The 24,868-nt window shown below is 34.0% G+C and overlaps 1 protein-coding gene across 5 annotated transcripts in view; it reads right to left on the bottom strand.

The window, feature by feature from the left end:
* The window catches only part of TEX9 (testis expressed 9), a 55,695-nt gene that overhangs the window by 17,345 nt on the left and 13,482 nt on the right, over window positions 1-24,868 (bottom strand). For 4 of the 5 annotated variants that reach the window (XM_025997534.2, XM_072738598.1, XM_072738595.1 and 1 more), the window contains 6 exons: window positions 22,829-22,874; window positions 22,032-22,114; window positions 19,984-20,162; window positions 16,777-16,859; window positions 16,205-16,378; window positions 5,219-5,353 (listed from right to left, as the gene is read on the bottom strand). In XM_025997534.2, coding sequence (XP_025853319.1) covers window positions 5,219-5,353; window positions 16,205-16,378; window positions 16,777-16,859; window positions 19,984-20,162; window positions 22,032-22,114; window positions 22,829-22,874 — 700 coding nt within the window. The remainder of the gene's footprint in view (window positions 1-5,218; window positions 5,354-16,204; window positions 16,379-16,776; window positions 16,860-19,983; window positions 20,163-22,031; window positions 22,115-22,828; window positions 22,875-24,868) is intronic. The other variant, XM_072738597.1, reaches the window with a different exon arrangement.

Genomic DNA, 24,868 nt, shown 5'->3' with positions numbered 1-24,868 from the left:
CCACAAGAAGCACATTATAAAAGAAAAAACAGTTTAGACTACATCAAAATTTAAAAGTTCACTCTTCAAAAGAAGTGTTACAAAAATAAAAGGCAAGGGATAAGACACTTGCAAAGCATATATCTGACAAAAGACATGTAGTTAGAATACATAAAAACTCTTATAGCTCATTTATAATAACAAGTCAACTCAATTTTTAAAAATGAACCAAGAGATTAAAAACTAAGGAAATCTTAATAAAGTATGCTCTTTAGAGAATAACGTTATTGATTCATTCATTAGCTATGGTAAATGTACCATACTAATGTATATGTTAGTTTCAGAGGAAACTGTGTTTGAAGATTACAGAAATGCTCTGTACTAACTTTACAATTTTTATGCTGATTTACAACTTCTATAAATTAAACTTCATTAAAAATTATTAAGAGTAAAAAACTTTTTACCAATACTTCACCAAAGAAGGTATCTAGACTCTCCTGAACAACCAACAGGTCAAAGAAGAAATCAAAGGGGAAATAAAACAGTATCTTCAATCTTGATAGAATGTTGATAAGAATTGCATTCAATCTCAATAGCTATCATCAAAAAGCAAGAGACAACAAATGATGGAGAGGATGTGGAGGAAAGGGAACATTGTGCAATGTTAGTGGGATTGTACATTGGTAAAACCACTATAGAAAACAGTTTAGAGGTTCCTCAAAAAATTTAAAATATAATTACCATGCAATCCAGCAATTCCACTTCTGTGAATATATCCAAACGATATGAAAATACTACATCAAAGAGAGATCTGCAATGCCATATTCACGGCAGCATTATTTACAATAGCCAAGACATGGAAACAACCTAAAAGTCCATCAATGCATGAATGGATAGAGAAATTGTGATATATACACTCAGTGGAATAAATAAGAGAAATCCTGCCATTCATAAGAACATGGATGGACCAAGAGGGCATAATGCTAAGTAAGTCAGACAAGGAAAGACAAATACTGTGTGATCATACTTATACTTAAAAACTCTTTTTAAAAATGCAAAGAAAAACAGATCAGATTTATGGTTAACAGATGTAGGGAGTGGTGGGAGGCAGGAGGGGAGATTGGAGGAAGGTGGTCAAAAGGCACAAACTTCCAGTTATAATAAAACACTAGAGATGTAATGTATATACAACATGATAACTATAGTTAGCTGTTGTATGGTATATTTGAAAGTTGTTAAGAGAATAGATCCTAAGAATTCTCATCACCAGGAAAAAAGCTTTTCTTATTTTTTGTATCTCTGTGAGATGATGGATATTAAATGAACTTACTGTGGTAATCATTTCACAATATATAAATCAAATCATTATGCTATACACCTTAAACTTAATAATGCTGTATGTCAACTATATCTCAATAAAACTGGGGAAAATAGAAAATCTCAAGACAGCAAATGAGCATATGAAGATGTCTGTATTATTCACTGGTCATTAGGAATATGCAAACTAAACCACAATGACATACTGTTAGTCACCCACTAGAACAGTAAAATGTAAAAGCCTGACTATGTCAAATGTTGGTCATGACATGGAACAGCTAAAACTTTTATATACTGCTGTTAAGAATATAAATTGGTAAAACCATTTTGGAAACCAGTTTGGCAGTTGAACGTACATCTATAATAAAACCCAGATGTTTATTAATTCTAGGTATTTACCCAAGAGAAATGAAAACACATGTCTACACAAAGACATATATGTGAATGTTCATGGCAGCTTTATTTGTAATAGTGAAAACTGGAAACAACCCTAAGTCCATCAATAGATGGTATTGTTTGTTATATTTATACCATGTGTAAAATTATTAAAAGTGAACTACTGTCACATGGAACAATGGGATGAATCTCAAGATGTTCTAAAATCTTTCCCAAACCTACTCCAGGGAATGGCACTATCTATCTAGTTCTGAAAACTAAAAGTCAAAACATCCTCTCAAAAGCTTCCCTTTTCCATAATTCCATCTCTACCCATCATCAAGTCCTAGTAATTTTTCTCTCTTCAATGTATTTTGATACTTATTTCTCTCCATTTCCACCACTATCAGTCTAGTCCAAGCTACTTCATCATCTCTCATACTGCTCCTCTTAACCTGAGTTCATTGCCTCCATCTCTCACACTGCTACTCTTTAGCCAGAATTCATTGCCTCCTTCCAATGAATTCTCCACACAATAAACAAAAATACTTTCCAGGCACACATATGATCACTGCATAGTCTCCCCTTACCTTGTTCAAAATAACCATGCAGTGGCGTTGTACTATATTTGGATAAAACCCCAAATATTAACACAGCCTGAAGGATCTAGATGGTTTGGCCTCTACCTGCTTCAGGCCTCACTTCACAACATTCTCTTCACTTCCATCCCTGACTTTCATGACCTAGTTTTTTCTCCTACCACAGAGCCATTTTATACATAGGATTCCCTTTGTCCATAATCTCTTCCTAGCATATAACTTGTTAATATTATTCAGATCTTAACTCAGAATTACATTTTTTAAAAAAGCATGCCTTTACCTGGTTACCTGCTCAAATCACAGTTGCACCTCAGTTTTGCTTGATGAATTGTCTAAATAACACACAGCTTCTCCACTACAGGGAGTATATGATTACAGGGATCACATTTATTTATTTTTATCACCTTTGTATCTCCAGTCTCTAGGAAAGGTCTGGCAGGTACCTAGAAGGCCTTTGTAAATATTTCTAAATGAATTAATAAAGAATTTGAAATTATCTGTTCCTAAATGAAATAACATGGACTTGGTGACATTTTTATTTTATTTTATTTTATTTTATTTTATTTTATTTTATTTTATTTTTTAAAGATTTTATTTATTTATTCACGATAGACACACACAGAGAGAGAGAGAGAGAGAGAGAGAGAGAGGCAGAGCCACAAGCAGAGGGAGAAGCAGGCTCCATGCAGGGAGCCCGACGTGGGACTTGATCCCGGGTCTCCAGGATCATGCCCTGGGCCGAAGGCAGGCACTAAACCACTGAGCCACCCAGGGATCCCTGGTGACATATTTTAAATGGACCATAAGCAAACAATCTAATCAAATGCTCTGTTTTTAAGAATTCCAATTAAACCATCACAAAGTTGTCTTTCCTCATTCCTTCCTATAGTATATTTCAGAGGCAATTACTACGTTCCAGGCACTGAGACACAGCAGAATGAGAGAATTGGGGTCCCTGTACTCATGCAGCATCTGATTTAACTTGACTGACTTTTCATTTCAAAAGTTACTCTTACTCTAAGGCCAGATTAGTTTCCTAACCTCTGTGCAGAATATATCATTTTTTAAAATAAATCTTTAACTTTTTCATGACTAGGGGTCAATCTTGTTCTATTTTATGGAAACCTTACTATTTCTTAAACATACAGACCTGAATAATTTTAATTATCTACCTAATCATATGTCTAATTAGAATGAGAAGCAAGGTACAAAGAATTAAAATGGAAAAAATATACCTCCTCACAAAAAAACTTATATATAGACTAGACTACAAGGAAAAACTAAACAGCATAAACCCAAAATGTCCTTCAAAGACAGAAGTTAGGGGAGGCTCAGCAGTTTAGCACCAGGGCGTGATCCTGGAGTCCTGGGATCAAGTCCCACATCGGGCTCCCTGCATGGAGCCTGCTTCTCCCTCTGCCTCTCTCTCTCTATCTCTCATGAATAAATAAATAAAAATTTTTTTAAAAAAAAAGACAAGTTAGAAATGAAGCAAAATAATTGAAAAAAATCAGAAACTTAAGACTCATAAACATATTTTTTCAGAAATCTAAAATAAGTTACATCTAAGAACTCTGATTTCAAAATGTCTACTTGATAGCAAATAGTTACAAAATGTTCTCCTACTGCATTTAAACTGATCACCCATAATGCAGACTTTGGATCAGAAATTTGTTTCGAACATACTTGCTTTTACAGTGTTGATGGTTTTAAACTTAATTAATGAGGACTTGGTATATCAATTTGCAAAATGGCTCAATAGGATTATTGCTGTCATGGAAACAAGTTTTTCCTTCTACTTCTCTAATTGTGCTAAAACATCAACAACTAAGAATTAGCAAATCCTGACATATACATGGTTATTCCATTTTATTTTCTTCAAAATCCCTCCAGAGTGAACCAAATTGGAAATAATATTCCAATAGCATGCTAATTATTGGCAAGTTATAAAGATAACTTCCTCATTCATTTAATAACTTCTGTTAATAAATCTCCAACATACCATCACCGATGGCTCTTGAACATGAACACAGTCTGATTACACAGTACAAACTATCTCACAGAAGATATCTCAAAACTCTGTAGTCACTGTCACATTTTGCCTCTGTTAAATATGTTGGAGGATTTATCAAGTTCAGTCTAGTTTTATGTCCTATTAAGTGCTGTTAGTTTATTGGAAATGTATCATCTGTGTATGTAACAAAGGTGGCTCCTAACTTCATCAAGCCTCTGTTAAGTGTAAATTATTCAGTATTATCCAAAGGGAGAGATTCCAATGGAGCATCACTTTTAGGTTGACAAAGAACCAAAATTGAATTAGTCAAAATTTATAGAGTATGCAAACAGTTTTCATACACAACGATATTTGAGCCTTCATTTATTCAACAGTTATTTCAGGCATTGAGCGCTAATTCTATACCAATCATTGGCTAGATACTGGGATACAACAGTGATTATCAAAATGTTGTCTCAGAACCAGAGGCATCAGCATCACCAGGGAACTTGTTAAAACTGCTTATTAAAACTAGTTAAAACAGGCCTCACCCTAGACCTACTAAATCTGAAACTCTGGGTGTGGGGCCCAGCAATCTGTCTTAACCAGCCTTCCTGGTAATTCTGATACATGCTCAAGTTTGAGAACCACTGCCCTATAAAGTAGCCCTTTGCATAATATTAGAAAAGTGAGTAAAGAAAAGAAGGAAATGGATTTGAGATACAAAAGAGACTCTTTCCTACCATTTGTACCCAGAGATTAGAAAAATGTCTGGCATATAACATGGGCACACAATAAAGATTTGTTGAAAATTACATTAACAATAATGAATGTGCTTCTGAAAATAGAAATGTTCACATAACATTAAGAATTAAAATTTAAAAACTATTATTTTTGACTCTTGCGAAAAGTTACCAAAGGTGATCATTACCAAAACTATTCAATTTTTCCATACCTTGTAATTTTGCCTTGATTTACTTAACTCCAATTTGTACTTTTCTGCCTCTTCTAGAGCTCTATTCAACCGAACTTCTGTAGCACTTTGGCTAGTGGCAGCCTGTTTTTGTAGTCTTCTTTTACTTTCTAATTCCTATATGGTAAAAGAGATATATGGAACATTTATAAGTTCCCTCTATTATTCTGCTTTTCCATTTCCATATTCCTTGCTTTCTCCCAAATTTTACACACACACATACACACACACGTCAAAGGCTGGGGGCTGAGCAATGAGTGAGAGGTCTCTGGGAATTCTTACCCTGAATTGGTATTAGACAGATATATCCTTAAAGATGTAGTCAAGAATTAGGCTTTCAAATTACTTTTTGTTTGGAATGTTCTATCTCTTTTTATATAGTATAGAGGTCCTCTATATTTATTTTATAAGCAACTCTTTGTACCTATAGCTCTTCCTTTGGGAACCTCCTCATAACAACTATGTAAGGCACAAACTCTCATAAATACTGTGTTTGTATAAACCCAACAAAGTATATCATATAAGAAATATTTGTTCAAGGGATGCCTGGGTGGCTCAGAGGTGGAGCGTCTGCCTTCGGCTCAGGGCATGATCCCGGGGTCCAGGATCGAGTCCTGCGTTGGGCTCCTCCTTGTGGGGAGCCTGCTTCTCCCTCTGAACTACGTCTCACCTCTCTCTCTCTCTCTCTGTCTCTCAAAATAAATAAATAAAATGTTTTTTTAAAAAAGAAATATTTGTTCAAAACAGAGCATTCTACATTAGCCTTACAGGGCAAATTCCAACTCTTGAGCAAAAAATCAAGTTATGGGTTAATGTTCTACATCCTGGGGTAGATTTAGACTTGTATGTCTGCAAATATTCTAAGGGATGCTGTCACAGAGAGTCTACCATTATCTGGCACTATAATCTTATCTCCTGCAAGATGTTACCCTTCAGATATATCAGCAGTATATGGAACTCTCCCAAACAGCTATGATGTTTCTTGTCTCGGAGCCTTTGCTTATCTCATGCTCTTCCTTCTTCCTTGATCTTTCCTCCCTGCTCATTTTTACCTGGCCAGCACCTATTCATCCTTTAAGACTCAATGAGGGATATTCATGAGGGTTTGACCTCCACCAGGAAGCCTTCCCTCATTCTCCTCCCAGGCTGAATTAGGTACCCTTTCTTCAGAGCTTCTACATCTTGACACACATATATCACAGTATCTGCTGTGCAGAACTGAAACTATTCATTTACTTCATTTTCCACATTATTAATGTAAGCTCACTGAGGATTACCAGAACTTTAGGGAATCCTAAAGTTCTGCATTCTCAGAACTTTAGGGGCACAGAGGAGGCACTAATGACATGTTTATTCAACTGAATTTATTTTGTAATACTTAACTCACCCTTCTTTGCATCCCCTACCATGTCTAGTACAGAGCCTTATACACAACAGAGATTCAATAAATATTATGGAATTGAAATGATGCAATTAAAAATATAGTTGTCTATTTTCTTCTTTTATTATAAATTTTTTTCTCCTGGCTGTATCACTGTTTTATTTGAAAACTGATCTCCCTGGCCCTAAGTAATTAAGTTCAAAACAAAACAAAACACATGCTGCTCTTTATGTAGGTTTCTAAACAAATCAAACTGTGTATGGATACCATCTGCTATCACCAGCCTTCTTCACAGCTTTGTGGGTGGTAGCTACAGTAAAAGCAAGCTTGATTTATCTCACTGTTCACATGGAAAAGGCAGAGATTCTTATTAGCTACAAAGTCCACAATTCTAGCTGCCTCATTTTAGCCTCTTCTCCAAAGAATATGAAAATAAATCTTTGCCCTTCTCTTTCCTGCTGGTGACTTTGTAACCTACTTCACAGAAAAATGAAAACCATCCTACACCACATTATGTTCCTTTAACAGTGAATCAATATGGCTCCCTTCTTGGGAGAAGTGAAAAAGAAAAAAGGCATTAGAAAAGTAAAATAGGAAATAAAGTATTCCCAAATGAACAAATCCACTAAGGAAAGGGAAAACCTACCAAAAACTTGAAAACATTTATTTTTTTGAAAACATTTATTTTTAATCACATTCAAGTACTTTGTAATTTACAAAGTAGACAAGATACCAGTATTTTTTATAATACCTTATATGCTAAAAATAGTAAAGCAAATCTACTGTTACCAAAAAATAAGCAGTTTACATGTTGTTAAAGACAAATTTTAGGAAAGACCTTAAGCCCTGAATTTTATTTTAGCTTTTTTTAAGAGAAAAATTTAGACAGCTTAAAGAAATTAAAAACTCACTTAAAAGCTCAAATACTATGAGATCCAAGAAGAAATAATTTGCCAACCTCTCTTAACTTTTAAAGCATTCATAAAGCACTGGGAGAGGGCAAGAAAAGAGAGAGGTATTGTATCAGTAATCACAGCACAGGGTAAAAATGGTAGTAAATGCTTTAAGAGTAACACAAATTGTCACAGTAATTCAGAAGAGGAATAATCAGATGAGAATAAATGATCAGATAAGGTTTTAGAAAAAAGTGCTAAGATACAAAAAGCAATGAACATGGAGTCAGAGAACCTATGAGCTGTGGTAGACTCAGTTCCCATATCTAAAATTGGTAGTAATGATATCTATACCTACTTACTTCTTCAGCACATTTATCAAGCATTTACTGTGTGCCAGGTACTATTCTACATAAATGATGGGCACATGAAATTAAGAATATATAAAATGGATAATTAAGTAGTGCACCATGAAACTTAAGCTGGGGAAAAGGGAATAAAGAGCTAGGGGAAGGTGCAGATCTATATAATAAAACCATATGACTACACACAACTATCATATGTATGTGATCGCAATTTGTAAACTATGCAATATTAAATGAAGATAAGGACCATTAAAATTATGGCTTTGCAGGATACATACAGGCAAAAATTTAAAAGCTTCCTTTGCAAGATAAGGACTTGAAGAAATAAAGAAAATGCTTTTGAGGCGCTTTGCTACGGAAACAAAGAACAAAGCATCTTTAGAAAATGACACAAACCTCAATTTTAGCTGGAATGAAAGAAAAAGAGAGCAGACTTTTTTTTAAGTGAGTTACTAGTGATAGGCATGTTTGTGTGACATAATCCATGGTCACAGAAACTTGTGGAATGTACCTACTGACTATAATTTGACCCCCCTCCCCAAAAAAACCCAAACCCTCAAAAAACCCTAAAACAAAGATGAAGGCTCCTACTCATGATGAAATAAGAACCTAAGATAAAAACACAATGTAAACTAAAGAAAATAGACAAAATGTGTTATATAACTATTTAGAGATAAAGGAAAACAGTAGGATTATGACTCCTGAGAGAAGACAAATAAATGGAGTAGTGTTACAATCACCCCAGCATTCTGCCTGGAGGCAATGTCCACACTGTGGGTATAATGTGGAGAAAATACAAACAGAGCCAAGGTCTGCTAAGTTGAGGGACAGAGATGGAAGCTGGAGGAGACTGAGGCCCTTAGAATTTATGAGAAGGGTTCAAGTAGGAGGAACTCCATTAGGAGGGAGCTTCAGGAATCTACACAGGATATCCTTCCAGTATACTGAGGACGAGGCCGCACCTACATACAGAGAAACCCAACAAGGCCAGCAAAGAACAATCAGGGAATGGAAACAGAACAATGCAAACATACTTCACACAAGGAAGGATGACACCTGATCTCTAACCTGACAGAAAGGAGAGAACTTAGTGATCATCTGAGGCATTCAGTGGAGATTCTGGAAGGTCTCTTTAAGGGAAGCCTTAGTGGTACAGCTGAACTATTCCCCGACTCTACTCTAGACACATCCCAGCCAAACTTAAAAACAGGTCTCAAAGGGACTAAACTGGCAAATAACTGTGTTCAAAGAGCACACTAAACACAAGCACTCAACAATATAATATTCACAGTGTTTAGCATTCAGTATAAAATCCCTAACCAAACCAAGAAGCAGGAAAATGTGATTGATATACAGAAGAAACAGTAGTCAATAGAAACAAATCCATAAATGAGAAATATGACAGATCCATCAGACAAAGCTGTCAAAACAGCTATTTTAATTATATATGTTAATATAATGAGGACATTGAGAATATAAAAGAGAATCAAATGGAACTTCCATAGATGAGTAATGTATCAAAATGAACATTTCACTTGGTTAAGAATAAGAGCATATTAGACACTGCAAAGAAAAGATCAGTAAACTACTGAAGACATAGCAATAGAATCTATCCAAATAAAAAAGGCCAAAATCATTAGTGACCTAATATCACTGATATATTTTAAGTGCAATAATATCAAGCAGTCTAAGAGAAGTACAATTGAAGTTTCACATTGGGGGAGGGAGAGACGGGATAAAGAAAAAATATTGGAAGAAATAATGGTCAAAATTTTCCAAATCTGATGAACACTATAAACCCACAGATTCAAAAAGTTCAACAAACTTCAAGCAGAATAAATACACTCCTTACACAAAACTAAGAAAACACATCATTATGAAATTGCTGAAAACCTGTAATAAAGAGAATGTCTTGAAAGCAAAGATAAAAGATACAAAAATACAGAGTAGAAAGAAAAGATTTTCTGTGAACTTTTTGTCAGAAATGACATAGCCCAGAAGACAATGGAATGATATCCTTAAAGTACTAAAAAAAAGACAGAAAGTTTTAATTGATAATTCTGTATCTAGTGGAAAATATCCTTAAAAAATGTAAGGGGCCAACCACACAGAAGCACACACAAAACTAGTGAAACCCAAATAATGCCTGTGGATTACACCAATGTCAGTTTCCTGGTTTTTATATTGTACTATCATCATGTCAGATGCTATCAATGAGGGAAACTGAGGTCTAAAGGACCTGTTATTTTTGCAGCTTCCTGTGAATCTACAATTTTCAAAAAAAAATTCAGTAAGGAAAAATATGGTCTTTTATCAAAGAAACAAACACCAGAATCAGTGACTACCAAAGGGCAGCACAAAAATTGAAAGGGTAGTTATTTCAAGCTGTCATATAGAAAAAAGAGATCTAAAAAAATGAGGAATACCAAAACTGGCAAATACAAAGGCGTTTTCATATGTCAATCTGTTTAAAATATAACCATTTAAAGAAATATTGTGAGATTTATGACACTTAAAAGTAAACATAACAAAAGTAGAAAGGAAAGGAGGCAGAAATGGAGTATATTGTTGTGAGGGTCTTATGTGTTAAAGAGTATAACATGATTGGAAGGTAGACTGTGATATGGCAAATATGTTTTTGTGTTTTATGTAATTTACCCATGTAAATATGTTTTTTGAGTTAAATGGAACATAAAAATATAAAACAGAGATATAGCCAACAGTAGAGGAAAACATGTAATACTAAAAAATATTCAATTCAGAAGAGGAAAAAAGTAATAAAACAGAGTTAGAAAAAACAAAAAACAGAAAAATAGTAAGATGACAGTTTTAAATCTGATCAAAAAATGCATTAACATAATTGGCCTGAACATCTCAATAAAATAGAAACACCACTGAAGTGGGTGAAAAAGCAAAAGCCAATTATATGGTGGCTACAACAAACCTATTCTCAATATAAAGGGAGATGAAAAATAAAAAGTTGAAAAAAGATATACCAAGCAAACATGAAACATAATGAAGCTGGAATTACTACAATATCAGGCAGAGTAAGCAGACTTTGGAACAACGAATATTATGAGAGATTAAAAATAGGGGTCATTAGTACAGATCATGCAGGCATTATAAATATAATAAAGGAAAAGACAAATTTATGCCCATAAATTTAATAACTTAAATGAGATAGAAAAATTTCTTTAAAAACACAAATTATCAAAACTGACCCAAAAAAGTAATAAAAAATCAGAAGAGACTCATATCCACTAAATAAAGTGAGCTGGCAATTAGAATCCTTCTAAAAAGAAAACTCCACTTCACATGGTTTTATTGATGAATTATATACTACATATAGATCAATGATCATACAGAGATCTATGTAGCAGAATAGTCCAGAAACTGACCCACATATATAGTCCATTCATTTTCTACACAGGTGCCATGGTAATTAAATTGAGAAAGAATAGTATTTTCAACAAATGTTGATTGTCTGAAAAATAAACCTTGACCTTACCCTCATGCCATATACAAAATTAACCTGAAAAAGGTTACAGATCTATTTATATATGCATGTACACACACACACACACACACACACACAGGCTAAAACCATAAAACTCCTTAAGAATACATGGGAGAAAATCCTCATTGACCTTGGACTGGGCAAAGATTTCTTAAATAGGGTTAAAAAAGCAAAAACTAGAAATAAAATAAAATACTGGAATTCATCTACCTTTAAAACTATGTTTTGAAAAATGCTGTTAAGAAAAAAAGCCAAGTAAGACTGTGAGAAACTCTTCACTATATATTCTAGCAAAAGAATTATATAAGGAAACATAAGGAATTCCTATGTCAATTCAATACTTTTTTTTAAAAGGGCAAAAGGAATAGACAAAAGAAGATATATGAATGGCCAATAACATGAAAAAATGTTCAAGATCAATAGTTATAAAATACAAATTAAACCACTATGAGATACTAATATGCTGCCCCTCTGGAATGGCTAAAATTCTGAAAGACTGACAATACAAAGTGCTGATGAAGATCAGACTAACTGGAACTCTCCTATATTGCTAGTGGGAATGAAGAATGGTACAATCACTTTGGAACAGTTTGGCAGTTTCTTTTTTTTTTTTTTAAGATTTTATTTTTATTTATTCATGAGAGACACAGAGAGAGAGAGAGGCAGAGACATAGGCTCCCCACAGGGAAGCCTGATGCAGGACTGGATCTCAGGACCCTGGGATCACGCCCTGAGCCCAAGGCTGACTGACGCACAACCACACTGAGCCACCCAGGCAACCCAGTTTGGCAGTTTCTTGTGAAGTTAAACATACACTTTCTGTAATACTCAGAAATTCTACCCTTAGGTATTTTTCCAACATCGCTGGATGTGCCTATACAAAAACATGTGTCTCCATAAAAACTTGTATATAAAAATTCATAGTGTCTTCATTTCTAATAGTTCAAAGCTAGAAACAACAGAAATGTCTACAAATTGATGGATAAACAAAATTCAGTACATCCATAAACAAACATTACCCAGCAATACAAGGGAATGAACCACAAAATATGCAACAACATTAATGCATCTCAAAATCATTATGCTGAACAAAAGAAGCCAGGCATAAAATAGTACATACTTATGATTCCATCTGTATGAAACTGTAGAACAGGGAAAACTAATCTGTAACGAAGGAATGCAGATCAGTGAGTGGATGGGCCATGGTCAGAGGTCAGAGATTTGGGGGAAGGGAGACAAAGGAAATTTGGAGGAAGTGCAGTGATGCACTTGATTGCAGTGATGGTTATAAGGATATACTATTTTGCCAAAGCTCAATGAACTGCACGATTAAAACAAGTAAATTTAATTGTATTTATTTCTCAATAAAGTTGATTTTAAAATAGATTAACTGAAAAACAAAAATTCAATGCTGCAATAAAATGTTTTGTTTTTGTATTTTAGAAATGGCTCTACCTGTTAGTATAATAGTTGTAGTAATTTTTTAAATAGTTGGCTTTTATAGGTTTATAGAAGCAGCTCCATCAAACTCAAGCTCTGTTTTGCATTTCTATCAAATGTCCAGTGAGGGTTTTTTTTGTTTTTTGTTTTTTTTTTTTTGCAGAATTAGCCAAAAAAAAAAAAAAAAAAAAAAGACTCAATCTTGAGTTCTGCATAACCCATGAGAGTTGTTACACCTCTCTGTCTGGTAGGTAGATAAGGATTCAAGCTGGAAAGTTCAGAGCTAATGAAAAGTCATTATAATAAAAATCTTCAGATAGTCGATGTATCATAATAGCTTAGAAGACTCACTGTGAACCAAAGGTTCAAATATTTAACTCTCAACAGCAGTGAGATTTTGGAATAGTAGACCACTTCATTTTGAGGGGTTGTAGAAAGAGTCTACATGATTTGTGGAAAGAACACAGACTTTGGAGTCAGACAAACATGGCTTGAATCCTGCTCTGCCACTATCTGTGTGACCCTGGGCAATCTGCTTAACCTATTAGATTCAGTCTCTTTCTATAATATGTTTTGCCTGACACATAGTACTCAAAAAAATATTAGTTCCATTTCTGCCATACAAAGGTGGAGTTATAATCAATCATATGTGGTCTTTTGGGAATATTAATCTATTGACAGAACATAGGATACAATGGATAAGGAAAAGAGAAAGGACATAAAATAATCAGTGGGGAGGATTCAGAAAGAAGATAATAATAGCTTGAATCAAGAAGGGGCAATGGTAATTGAAAAAAAAAAAAAGAATGAAAAACATGTGAAGAATGCATAGGATTGGGTATAAAGGCCAAGAAGAAGAGAATCAGAGATGTAGGCAAGGTTTCAGATTATGTGAAATGATCCTGATGACAGCAGGACCAGAAACTTGTCAGCATGATGACAAATGATAAAGTACCATGACAAATTAAAACTCTGGTTTCCCAGATACAATGGTTTTTTCTTAGAACACTGGTCTATAATTTTTAGACTAACAAATATAATATGAATCATATATGAAATTTAAAATTTTCTAGTAACTACTTTAAATTTTCTAGTAACTACTTTTACTACTTTCTAGTAAACTACTATAATTTTAATACTATACTTCATTATATATATCTATACTTCATTTATCTCAATATATCTAAAATATTTCAATATGTAATCAATATAAAAAGATTCTCTTTTTAATTCTTTATTGTATTAAGTCTTCAAAATCTGGTATTTATTTTAAACTTATAGCATGTCACAATTTGGAATAGCCACATATAGTGAGCTACCATATTGGGTAGCACTTTCTGCTACTAGATACTGTAATTAATTTTTATTTCCGGACATATAGGTAATCAAAATGTGGTACATCCATTCAATGTTATACTACTCAGCATTAAAAAGAACAGATTTCAACATGGATTAACCTCAATTGCTTTATGCAAGTGAAAAAAGACTCAAAAGCCTACAAGTTATTCTATGTGATTCTATTTACATGACAATCTGGGAAACGCCAAAATGTAAGAACCAAAACCAGATTAGTGGCTGCCTTAGACTCAAAGTATGCAACGGATTTGACTAAATTCACAAGGGAACTTTTGGGGATGGTAGAACTATTCTGTATTTCAATTATGGTGATAGTTATATGACTATGTATTTGTCAAAGCTCACAGAACTGTATATTTAAAAAGGGTGATTTACTGTACACGAATCTTATCTCAGTGAATCCAATGTTAAGAATTTTTTATCAGAAGATAATGCTAATTATACAAGACGAAAATGTTCAAATATATGCTCTTTTATATGAACACACTAAAGAAAAATATAGTAATGAAGACACAATTTCCTATTTCCTAAATCTCTTATAATACATAATTTTTATCCTAAGTCTTACAAAGTAATACCATACAGTATGCTTTATTTTTATTATCTCAACGGCACAATATAAAATTTTTAATAGGATAGCTTATTTAAAATGTATTATCCCCTTAGATTTGATACGAAAAGCACAAATAACCAAAGAAAAATTAGATACATTGGATTTCAAAATTAAAAAATTTTGTGCGTCAAAGGTCACTGTAAAGAAAGTGAAGAGACAACCTAATGAATGGGAGAGATATTTAGAAATATGTATCTGATAAGGGACTTGTATCTAAAATATATAAAAAAACATTTACTACTCAAGAATTTAAAAGTTCCAATTTAAACAATGAGCAAAGAATCAGATATTTCTCCAAGAAGACATACAAATGGCCAATAAACATATGAAAAGATGCTCAAAATCTTTAGTTATCAGAGAAATGCAAATCAATATGACAAGATAACTTTACGTGAGTAGATACCTAGAATCAAAAAGATAATCTGGGATCCCTGGGTGGCGCAGCAGTTTAGCACCTGCCTTTGGCCCAGGGCGCGTCGGGCTCCCGGTGCATGGAGCCTGCTTCTCCCTCTGCCTGTGTCTCTGACTCTCTCTCTCTCTGTGTGTGACTATCGTAAATAAATAAAAATTAAAAAAAAAAAAAAGATTATCTAACATGTGTTGGTGAGGATGTGGAGAAAACTGAACCCTTACACACTGCCGGTGGAAATGTACAAACAGTATAGCTGGTTTGGAAAAGAGCTCAGTGTTTTTCGTAAGGTTAAACACAGGGTAAAGGGTAACCATATGATCCAATGATTCTACTGTTAGGTATATACACAAGACAAATGAAAACATATGTCCACACAAAAACTTGTATGTTAATGTTCATAGCAGCATTATTCAAAATAGTCAAAAAGTAGAAATATCATCTGATAAAGAAATAGATGTGTTATATCCATATAATGGAATATTACTCTATAAAAAGGAACAAAGTACTGGTATGTAGTACAATGTGGATGAACCTCAAAAACATTCTTATATGAAAGATATCCCAAAGTATCTCATATTGTATAATTCTGTATATATGAAATGTCCAAAATAGGCAAATCTATCAACAGAAAATAGATTAGAAGTTGCCTAGAGATGGAGGGGACTAGGGGAAGAAGGTTAGGATACGGTGGCTCAAGGGTACAGAATGTCTTTTTGGGGTGATGAAAATGTTCTAAAATGATCATACTGACAGTTGCACAACTCTGAATATGTTAAAAGCCACTAAATTGTATACTTTAAAAGGGTGATTTGTATTATTTGTGAATTGTATTTCAATAACGCTATTAAAAAATATTCTTATATTGGAAGACATTTTAGTAAATACTAACAAAATAACTGAACAAATAAAAGTAATGTCTTCACAAACATGTAAACTTTAAAGTTTTATAGTATCTTTAACATTAGGTCCAGAAAAATAGCAAAATTATTACCTTTTCTACTGAAGATAGCTGTTGCTGTAATCCATCACATTTTTTGTTTAGCTCTTCAAAAAGAGTTTTATATTTTTCTGTTTGAGACTGCTGCAAATTAATTGTTCGCTGCTGTCTCATACAATCTTCTTCAAAGTTTTTTATTTGTGACTTTAAATTCTGAATTTCATTTTCCTATAGTTATGAAATTATACATTATGTGAAAAAATGCACAAGGTTTAGTATCAAAACAAAGCAGTAAAAAAGGAGCTTCATATGATTTCAGATATTTATATTCATTTCACAAAGAAAAACAAATTACATTCCATTTTCACCTTCAAAAATGGAAGTGAGATATTTTGTGTTTAATAGCTTACATTTGTAAATCTTACACAGAAAATTCTAACTGCTAAAAAGTATTTAAAATTCTTTAGCTCAGTGAAAATTCAGTATTTCAGAATAAAAGTTGAGTATTTATATAGAATTTAATTCAAAATTTAACAGTAAATTATACCTCAATGAATATATTTTTTAAATAATTGAAACTGCTACTAAAGTATCTTTGAATATTAGGGAATTTGAGAGGTTTTTACCTTTTTATTACATTCATATACAACATTATCCAATTCTTCCTGCATAACACGGAGTTTGGCCTTTAGAAATCTGTTCTGGGCTTCTGTGGATTTAAATAATTACATTTACTGTCTTTCACTGAATCTAAGATGCCATCAATTACAAGATAGATCATTATTTCATGAGGAAAAAAATGTTCAAGATGGAGAGTTTATCAGGAGATCCTTGTTTGAGAATACTAAAGACACTAAATACCCCCACTATAAAGATAAATGAAAAACAAATCCACCCAATGAAAAGGAATTGTCCACATCTCAACCTGGAACTGAGTAAAGAAAGAAAAACAACAAAAACCTCTCCTGAGAATCTGAACCACAAGCTAGTACTCACGTTAAGTTTGCAGACTGAGTTAGACTTTACCAAGGTGGTCCAAAATACCTCAGTCAGAAAACTTCAAGTGGTTTCAGGTTGGTAATGTCCCCAAGTGTTTGGCAGAAGCACACATAAAACCTCCCTAGCAAAACTCAACTTCAATCTCAGCCACCGTGATTATAAAATACCAGTGACTGTAATATATATCCCGATTTCACAGAAGTTAAAATGTAATCTATGTGTCATAAAAGCAAAGAATTACGCTAATGATGTACTGCTGAAGCTTTCTCCACAAACCCTAAAATCTGCCTCTGGTATTTCATCACTACCTAAAGTTCTTTATTCAACAGTATCAGCAGTAAATCTTTGATGTTTCTCTAACTATGTAACAAAATAAAGTGAAAAGTGAACTTAGAACTCACTCCACAATTCATTCAAGCATTCATTCAAAAAATATACATTAAGTTTCTATAATGTTCCAGGCATAGTAGGGATAAGACAAGCTTTGCCTTCATGGATCTTATCTTGAATAAACACCTGGAGTTGCCTCTGAGAAGTCATTAGGATATATCCCAACAGAGCACAAAACATCTCCATACATACTTCCTGTTACAAAGCTCTTATTAAATGCTCCCAGTGTTACCATGGAGCTGATTAACAATGACTGGCTCTACTTCACCTAGAGCTCTCTAGCCTCAACTCTCCTTCAAGCCTCTCATGTCACTCCAGGTTAGCACAGTATAGAAGGGAAATGACGCATTTAAAAATGTGAAGTTTGCTGGAGCTCGTCTCTAAAAAGAAAGGAGAAAAAATAGTCTTACAAAGCAGTATATACTATTAAATTACTTTTTCATCTTTTCCTCTTGCCCATAACAGCCATTCAGGCAATCATCTGGAACAAGAGAAAACTCCCCAGAAGGGCGGATAGCTTAGCCAAAGATTCTGGGAAGAGAAGACAGGGAGGCAAAGTGGCAGAGAGGAGATTCAGCAATAAAAAGAAAATAGCAATTTCAGGTGGTCTGTCTGTATTGGTCCTGTGTATCTAAGAGCAAGAATATTGTCCCAGGGCCATGGTGACTATGTACTGAAGAACAGTCAACATGTGATCACTGTGTCCTTGAAGGCATCTTGACAGAGACATAAAGGCAACTTCCTGCTTCACTTTCCTTCTCTTCTGAAGAGTACTCCCAGAAAGCTTTGATAAGTCAGTAAAGGTAATAAATCCACAAATGAATAGCTCATTTATGACTGACTAGCAGCAGCACAATAATCATTACGCATATGTTATGGTTTTCACAGAATCAAGAGAATTTTAAAGATAAATCTTATGACCATCTAATACAAACTGCTAAATTTTGAAATGAAGAAAATGCTATTACAGAGAGGCTAACTGGCTGCCTGAAGTCACAATTATAGCTCAGTATTAACCAGGGTCACATACACTCAATTGTCTTAGTCTTTATTTACAAAAGCAGAAGTGGCTTCTCATAAATTCAACAGTTCTAGAGATATTACTGGTAACTAAATTTTGTTTTTAGATGATCTAAACTTAGTATTATTATTTTTAAAAGTGATATGCAGAGAATGAATTTATAAGAAAGAAAATTACATTCATTAGAAAATTAATGATTATTTTAACTGATGCCACATCAATAATTCATTTTTTTAACTTGCACTAAGTAGAATACAGTATTCATAAATGAAAGGAATTCAAAGAAATATTTTTTTTTTTTTAGATTTTATTTACTCATGAGAGACACAGAGAGAAGCAGAGACACAGGCAGAGGGAGAAGCAGGCTCCCTGTGGGGAGCCTGATGTGGGACTTGATCCCAGGACTCCAGGATCACAACCTGAGCCAAAGGCAGACACTCAACCGCTGAGCCACCCAAGCACCAAATATTGGGTTTTAAAAGTTATTTTAATGTGGGGTACCTGGGTGCCTCAGTCAGTTAAGAATCCAACTCTTGATTTCAGTTGTGAGGTGGAGCCCTGCATCGGGCCTGCTTAAGATTCTCTCTCTCTCTCTCTCCCCTTGCCCCCAACTCCCCACCCAAAAATGATAAGCTATGAGGCATTTTAACCTTAGTTGAAAAGTGGTCAATGAAACCAGTACCATATAGTCTTCTTTTTTTTTTTTTTTTTAAATGCAGTCTTCTCTGGAAACCATTTTTTTATTTTTATTTTTTTTAATTTTTTATTTATTTATGATAGTCACAGAGAGAGAGAGAGAGAGAGAGAGGCAGAGACACAGGCGGAGGGAGAAGCAGGCTCCATGCACCCAGAGCCCGATGTGGGATTCGATCCCGGGTCTCCAGGATCGCGCCCTGGGCCAAAGGCAGGCGCCAAACCGCTGCGCCACCCAGGGATCCCTAGTCTTCTTTTTTTAAGATTTATTTATTTATTTGAGGGTGGTGGGGATGAGAAGAGGCAAAGGGAGAGGGAGACAACCTCAAGCAGACTCCCTGATGAATGGAGAGCCTGACATGGGGCTCAATCCCACAAACCCGAGATCATGACCTGAGAAGAAATCAAGAGTCAGATGCTTAACCAACTGAGATACTGAGGTGCCCCCCAATATAATCTTTTACTCTTTATAACAGAAAATATCAAATATACATAGAAGTAGAGAGATGAGGTCAATGAGAAATGACTTCCCATCACCCATTTTCAACAATAACTGACTCATTACCAATTTTACCTATAATTCCACTCATTCCTCCTACCATGTCCCACTAGATGATTTTGAAACAAACACAAGATATCACAATACATTTTTTAAATACAAGAAAAATAGTTCCCAAATATCTTTTTCTATGTAATGGTGATACAAGGATAAAAATAAAAGAAAACTTACCTGTTCCAATGTCGTTACTAACACCACAAAAAATATCGTCATCTATATAATCAGATATGCCTTCTTCCTCCAGTTGCCCTTCAATTTTGCTAATTGTTTTTGCAAGAGAAAAGTCTGAGAAATCTTCCGGAATAGCAACATCATTGGCAACATGTACATCAGGGTATTTCAATTTTATACTATAAATAAATGAATACATAAATAAACATACACACACACATATATATACACACACTCATATATACAATGTTAATATGCAAAGGAGATATGACTTTTTTTATTCAAATAACAAAGATCAAAATTATTAATTTTAAATTTATGATGAAATCTACAATTGATACTTCCAAGGATGATATTATAAAAAAAACAATTAGTTGACTTTCAATTTTTATGAATCACACAGCTTCAGAGCTAGAGAAGGCTTACAAGGCCAGTTCATCTAGACATTGCCTCCAAACAAGTAAACATAAAAACTAGGAGGGTTGTGCCTCCCAGATCAAATCCATTCTATCGCTTTTAAACTACATGCTGCTGAGGAAGAACTGTATAAAGTGATATTGCTTATAGCCCTAATTCTGTAAACAAAGAATAATACCTCTATAGAAAAAATCAGAATGCACAATTATTAGATCAATCAGAATCAACTTCTTTTCCATCTAAAGAAACATATTCCCGCCAGAATCAAAGTCAATAAAAAAATGAGATTTCATTTTCTTAACAAGGGAAGAAATATGAAATAAAAATCACTAGTAAAGGCATTAAGGAATGGGCCAGCTCTAACCCATCAAGTTTATGGTTCTGAAAGCCTTATTTTTAACGTTTTACTTAAAGCCTAACTTACTTTTTAACAAACAAGCAAAACCTTCAGAATTCTGTTTAGAAAAATAAACTTTTCTTTAAAAAGTAATGCTGACATCTGAAAATAAGATAACCAGTAATGTTATGTATGCAGTATATGTTCTCTTTTCTTCTATCAATCTATTTTAGATTTATTGTCTCTTCATTATCCCCTCTATTTTTCCTTTTATTCCAAAAGCAAAAAAATTATGTAGCCAATTAAAAGACACTAACATTAAGAAATATTTTTCCAGGATTATAATGCAACGATCAGTCTGAGTAAGTAAGACATTTAATAAAAAGAAGTTGGTTGGTATAATCCGTTGCAGGAGTGACTTTCCTTCTCTAGGTCTCCTATCCTAGAGAGCCTCTTCAGTCCCCTTTTCAAGCTTAAAATACTAACAGTCTTGAATTCTTTTTCACCAAAAACAATAGAATGCAAATTATAGTGATCCTACAGTCTTAGAGCACACCAAATCACTCTGTATGTCAATATATACAATGTATAGTTCTATTAAATGCTCAAAGAAGTAGACGAGCCTTACTTAGTTCTAAGAAAATATCTCATTAACAAAAATTTGAAATGTGGCGATTTTGCTTAAGAGAACATAATATGGGGATGCCTGGGTGGCTCAGTGGTCGAGCGTCTGCCTTCAGCCCAGGGTGTGATCTTGGAGTCCCGGGATCAAGTCCCACATTGGGCTCCCTGCATGGAGACTGCTTCTCCCTCTGCGTATGTCTCTGTGTCTCTCATGAATAAATGAATAAAATCTTTAAAAAATAAAAGAACAGAGAACCCTGGGTGGTGCAGCGGTTTAGCGCCTGCCTTTGGCCCAGGGCGCGTTCCTGGAGACCCGGGATCGAATCCCACGTCGGGCTCCCAGTGCATGGAGCCTGCTTCTCCCTCTGCCTATGTCTCTGCCTCTCTCTCTCTCTCTCTCTGTGTGACTATCATAAATAAATTAAAATTAAAATTAAAAAATTAAAAAAAATAAAAGAACATAAAATGCTTAGTAACTGCTGCAAGACATTTCTGAGCAGAACATGTTTTAAAATTATTGAATGTAGATAAGATATATACAATGTAAGGTATAAAAAGATCTGGAGAAACAGCTTTATAATTAATATGACGAAAAAGAAAAAAATAATTAAAATGATGGTACTGTCAATCATAAGACTAAAAAAGGAAAGTAATACTGTTAAAACTGTACCTTGAATTTGCTTTCCTTCCTTTATTTGCAGAGTGTCGTTTGTTTTGAATCTTATTTACTGCATCAACATTTTTGGTCTTTGGCTACATCAAAAGAATTTAATTATTGATTGGTTAGATTCTAATCATTTGCCATAGAACGCAATTTTGTAATACACAGAATTCTATTGAATTAATCAATTTGTATTTTAAAGAATCCCAGATTGTATAGCTATAAAATATAGGTATTATTATCACCAACAGATTCAAAGGCAAATTAGCCCCTAAAATTCAAAGATATTCAGCTAGCTCCTAGAACATTAATGTTCTGACTCACAGAATTCAGTTCACTTCACTGATTATTCCCCAGACTGTCTTCACATATACTGTTCCCTTGGTCTAAATCCCAGTGAGTGGAGAACTTGTAGACCCCAATTTGCCCAGCACCTGCAATAGTGATCTATACACTGCAAATATTTAAATGAATTAACAAACCCTTCAAATTACCTTCTTTATATATAGATACTTTTCTTTTTTGGGTGATAGATCTAGTGAATTGGGGCTTCAGAAAGAAAATTAAAAATGCTTAGATTACAAATTCATTTTACTTAGAATTTTTTCCAATATATAGTCAGTGAAATTATGAAACAAAAAAGGATTCAACTTATTTTATGAACAACATTTCATGAAGGCATCTCTTCTAAGAATCAAGGCTTATTTTCTATTTCTATAGTCATACTCCTGTTTTGTTCTAATAAGTCTAAAATAACATAAATTCTGCAGAAAGTAATCACATTTACAGAAAGTTTGATTTCATACCTTAGTTTCTGAATGTAGGTGAGCTATCCCTTCAGACAACAGACCGCTACAGACCAAAAGTAAACATTATACATTAATAGATGATACTAAGCTGAGACACAATAAAATCCAACAGTAATTATATCTGAAAGGGAAAATAGACAACTATCAAGTAAACTTTGCTATAATTCTAGTTATGCACATGTTTATTTATTTTGATAAGTGTCACAAACAAGAAAAGTTCTTTGGTTCAGTAATTCACCTTTGAGAAGATACACTATAATACCCACATCTCTAATAAAGTATACCACAAATTTTAACAAATGAAAATCATAAGGAGTACTGGTTACACACAGGGATTACTGATTTTACAAAATGATTCACCACAAGGCTTTTTAAGTGTGAACCCCCCCACAGTTATCCTTTGTTAATGTATTTAAATACTTGGTCAGTGTCTGTTTTCCCCATTATACTGTGAACTCCATGAGGGTAGGAATCATGTCTGCTTTGTTCACTGCTCTACACCTATAACTTGGCATAGTACCTAGCATATGAGCTCTTAAACTGTCACTGAATAAGCATTTGTTAAATGCATGAGTAAATATATCTAAAATACAACTCATTTTTATGCACAGTTTTCAAAATCTGTTTTTATTTAAAACAGGGAGTGTTTATGGGGTCTGTACTTTATGGCCCATGGGCTGAATCCACCCACATCCATTCATTTACACATTATCCATGGCTGTTTTCACACAACAGCAAAGTTGAGTAGTTATGACAAAGGCTGTAAAGCCCACAAATACAAAAATATTTATTATCTGCCTCTTTATAGGAAGAGTTCACCTACCCCTGATCAATGGTCTAGATCAGCCCCATTACATGTATTAATACTTCTTAAAAACCTACCATGTTACTATCTATTGTTGCTATTAAAAAACAAACCAAAACAAAAAACTCCATCATATCCCCTGAGAACTCATAACCATAATAAGGACACAAAAACAAAATTACTTTCCATCAGATGCTACCTACTCGACTAGTCATATATAAGTTATTTCAATATTAAATGCAAAAATATACTTAGATAATATTATATACAACCTCTTAAAGAACTAGCAACAGCTCTGGAAAGAAAAAAGGGAGCTTTCAAAATACCTTAAAATTACAGGGACTAAAGAATCATTCTCATATACATTAAAATGTTACCAAGTTTTATACAAATTTTAAGTGTCCTCTTTAATGGCTTTTTTATCAAATTAATATTTGCCATCTCCTTACATTTTCTGCATCTCCCACCTCCCCTCCCACTGACACACATATGTATCAGCCAAGAAACATTTACAAGTTCTTGGTCTCCTTCAGGTTTAGCAGAGTGACATTATTTTGGTAGTATTTTGACAAAAAATGAACTAAAATATAATAGCCTAGTTATTTTTGTTACACTTCTCCATGAAAGGTTTGTATGTAAGACTGAAACGATTAGTGTGCTAAACCCAGCTTCCAGGAGACTGAAGGATATTTCTTAAATGAAATTCTGGTTTCCCGACCATATTGTTTGGCAGAGAAACCTTGGATGTTGAAGACCTATTACATACTGCCTGACGACCAGCATTTAGGTGAATGATGGTTCCAAGCTAAAATGGATTGTCTCTTTACAGAATTATCTCGCATCTTTAGCAATTTGCAACTAATAGTCAAGCGGCATGTTTTACCTGGTAAAAGCCATTTGTTCAAACAGTAGTTTTTTTAAAAAAAATAAAAGCCACCTGGTCAAGGTAAACACAGGTGTCATCACCACTTTGCACTTAAGGAAAATTCAGTGCAAGGAAACCAACAAATTTATTTTTATGCTTGTGAAGTCAGTCTCTCACTCGAATCAACAGAAACTAGGGATTAGCTGTTGTTCCCATCATTCTAGTCTTTCAGTTTACTTGATAAAAGTTGTGCCTAATCTTTGTAATCCAAATTTTGGAATTTTGATAACTGCTAAACATCATTTCCCATAAAATATCAGGAAGTACTACATATAATAAGGATAAGGGGCAGCCCAGGTGGCTAGCG

This window comes from Vulpes vulpes, chromosome 15 (genome assembly GCF_048418805.1).
Source record: "Vulpes vulpes isolate BD-2025 chromosome 15, VulVul3, whole genome shotgun sequence".
Taxonomy (NCBI): Eukaryota; Metazoa; Chordata; class Mammalia; order Carnivora; family Canidae; genus Vulpes; species Vulpes vulpes.
The sequence above is the reverse complement of the archived record's forward strand: the minus strand, read 5'-3'. Positions and strand labels throughout refer to the sequence as shown.